Genomic DNA, 2,657 nt, shown 5'->3' on the forward strand with positions numbered 1-2,657 from the left:
TCCTCTGTCAGAGGAAGACAATCGTCGTCATTCTCCTGCCAGCCCATCTCTTTCAGTAATCTGTAAGAAAAGGCAGCAAAGATTATTTACAGAGCAACCCCAATCAGAAATTTGACTTTATAACCCCATTACCAATTTTACCTGTGTTCTGCTTCCAGTGAATAAGACAGCCGGCCACGCTCCTCTTCCTGAGAGTCAGTAATGCCGTTCAGATGGCGGTTTTCCTCATTGTGTTCCCCATTGCCGTTGTTTAGGTTGGAGGGACTCTGACTCTGCACCTAGGATGAGGAATGTTACCATTAGCATCAAGTGAAATGGTTAGACAAATCTTATCATCCAGCAACAGCAAAGGGCTGATTAAAAGGGAAGCGCCAGCCAAACTAAAGAATAACTTTACACTACAGACATATATGAATGGCTGAAGCCCCCCCCCAAGTGCTTTACTGTCCTCTAGCAAAGTTAGAGTCTCCACACCCCAACACTGAGCAATCAAGTTACTAGAATGACACTTGCTGGGAGATCGTGGAATAAAGAAATAATTATAAATCTCTTACATCTTCCAGTTTATCCCCATCTCTCTCCTCTGTCTGGTCAGCATCTTGTTCGTCCTTCAAAGCCTTTAGGAATTCACTCTTCTTGTCTGGAACGCGGCGAGTCATGCGAGTAAGCCGTGAGATGCTAAGCTCCAGTGGTGGGGTAACACTGGCTGTGCCCTGGAAGATACACAAGTTAACACAAAGTGCAGCAAATGCAGAAAAGCCTCTGACAAAGCAATGAAAAGAGAATACCAGATACATTCTGATTGGCTGATATGAGATGTTCTACTTTACTGCAAAAAAAACTGTATTGCAAGTCCTATTAACATCTGTTCATGTTATAGGCACTTGACACGAACAGAAAGATGCATTAAGAGACACTGTACACACAGAAGCATTTAAAGAACACTATAGGATTACCCATTGGCAGACCTGCTGATCTGCACAACATAGAAGGAGATAAAGAGATAAAAAGGTTCCTACATTTTCACTCTACACTGTTCATGGTTTATATATGAAAAGCGACATAAGTATTGCACTTTTTTCTTGTACAAGTGGGGACTTCGCCCCTATTATGTTTATATTTTGTCCTTTTCTTTGTATCCCTTTTTATTGTTGTTCTGTTTTTGTACTGTTGAAAACTAATAAAATGATTGAAATAAAAAGGTTCCTACATTTTTACAAATTTCTGAAAGGACCAACAGATGATTTTGCACTTATTGAAAACATAAAGCTATACGCTATCTAATAGACTAAAAGGGGGGTAAATAAAAGTTATACTTTAAGGGTTTCCATATACTTTATGCATATTTTATTTTAGGGTTTCCATATATTTGAAGCACCTCATGGAGCTCCCTACTGTCATACACACTGTCATGCATCCAATCTTACCTCTTTAGGGGAAGACAGTATGGGTGCTGGGGCCAAGACAGGACTGGTAAAAGCAGAATCTCTGTTAAAAAATAAGGAGCCAGATTTGGATTCCCGGCCATTTGACTTCCAGGGACCAGGCTGCAAGAGACGAAAAAAGACATAACTAATTTACTCAGTTCTAGAATGGTTTTCAGCTTTTTAACTACAGCCCAATGAGGGAATTTGCCAGGATGACCCCTTTCCCTTACACTGACCCTTCCTCCAACTCACTTTTTGCAGATTCAGACTTGCAAAGCTACAGTCCGGCATTTGTTCACCTTTGACAGCCCCTCCAGTCCACACCTGAGCATTAGAGCCCCATAAACCACCCAAAAAATTTTGACAAATTCCCTAGCACAGTTCCTCCTTTACATTAAAGCTTCTGGACATTATCAATTATTGTCTGCTCTGCCCCAGCTCCTCTCTTCCTTTCAATGTTTATGTACCTGCTGGGGAAATAGTGAAGGGCTCTACTATAAAGTGACAGCTCCGAGCATATTGGGGCTGCTGAGATCACATCCAAGATGGCAGCACCCAGCAGAAGGTTTGAGTTGTCCATACAAGGGAGGCTTTTACATGGAAATAACCTGCGTAAAATATGCCAAATTTATATGTAAAGATTGTTCAAAGTAATGTTTGGTAACTGGTACTTTTCACCTATATGTATTCCAGCTAAACCGGCTTTTAGAGTACCTGATTTATGTGAATTCACATTTTTTGTATACATAGAAGCAATTTTCCTTTTTTCAAATTTTCCAATTTTTATTCTTGATTTATATTTATATATATATATATATATATATATATATACACACACACAATGGTGGTGTGCAGCACGGAAACAGAGACACTGTGCTGCAGAGTAGTTTAGCTAACACATTTGTTCAGGAATGCAGCAAGCAGGTTACTAACACAACTACTAAGTAGCACTTGTCATGTGGAACATCAATGCTGCACAGAACAGGAAGCGATTGGTACCAACTGTATTGTGGTGTACCAGTGGCCTAATAGCAGAACTGGATTTGTAATTAATCAAAAGCTTATCACAAAAGACTTGCACTGTATTGCCCCTTATAATATTTGTTATCTATACATTTTATGGATTTATATGTGCTTGTAAATTACAGTTTATATGCAGACTTTTTATTACCTTGGAGGAGGCAGCTGCAGGTTTAGGGACAAGGTTTTTGTAGATTATGGGCCCGGAGG

At 39.9% G+C, this 2,657-nt stretch overlaps 1 protein-coding gene across 1 annotated transcript in view; it reads right to left on the reverse strand.

Moving 5' to 3' along the window:
- The window catches only part of GPBP1L1 (GC-rich promoter binding protein 1 like 1), a gene marked incomplete at its 5' end in the record, with an annotated part of 7,861 nt that overhangs the window by 1,705 nt on the left and 3,499 nt on the right, over positions 1-2,657 (reverse strand). The window contains 5 exon segments of the mRNA XM_072419305.1: positions 1-60; positions 142-278; positions 555-713; positions 1,428-1,547; positions 2,599-2,657. Of these exon segments, the coding sequence (XP_072275406.1) occupies positions 1-60; positions 142-278; positions 555-713; positions 1,428-1,547; positions 2,599-2,657 (535 nt within the window).

The sequence above is a fragment of the Pyxicephalus adspersus genome, chromosome 8 (assembly GCF_032062135.1).
Source record: "Pyxicephalus adspersus chromosome 8, UCB_Pads_2.0, whole genome shotgun sequence".
Classification (NCBI taxonomy): Eukaryota; Metazoa; Chordata; class Amphibia; order Anura; family Pyxicephalidae; genus Pyxicephalus; species Pyxicephalus adspersus.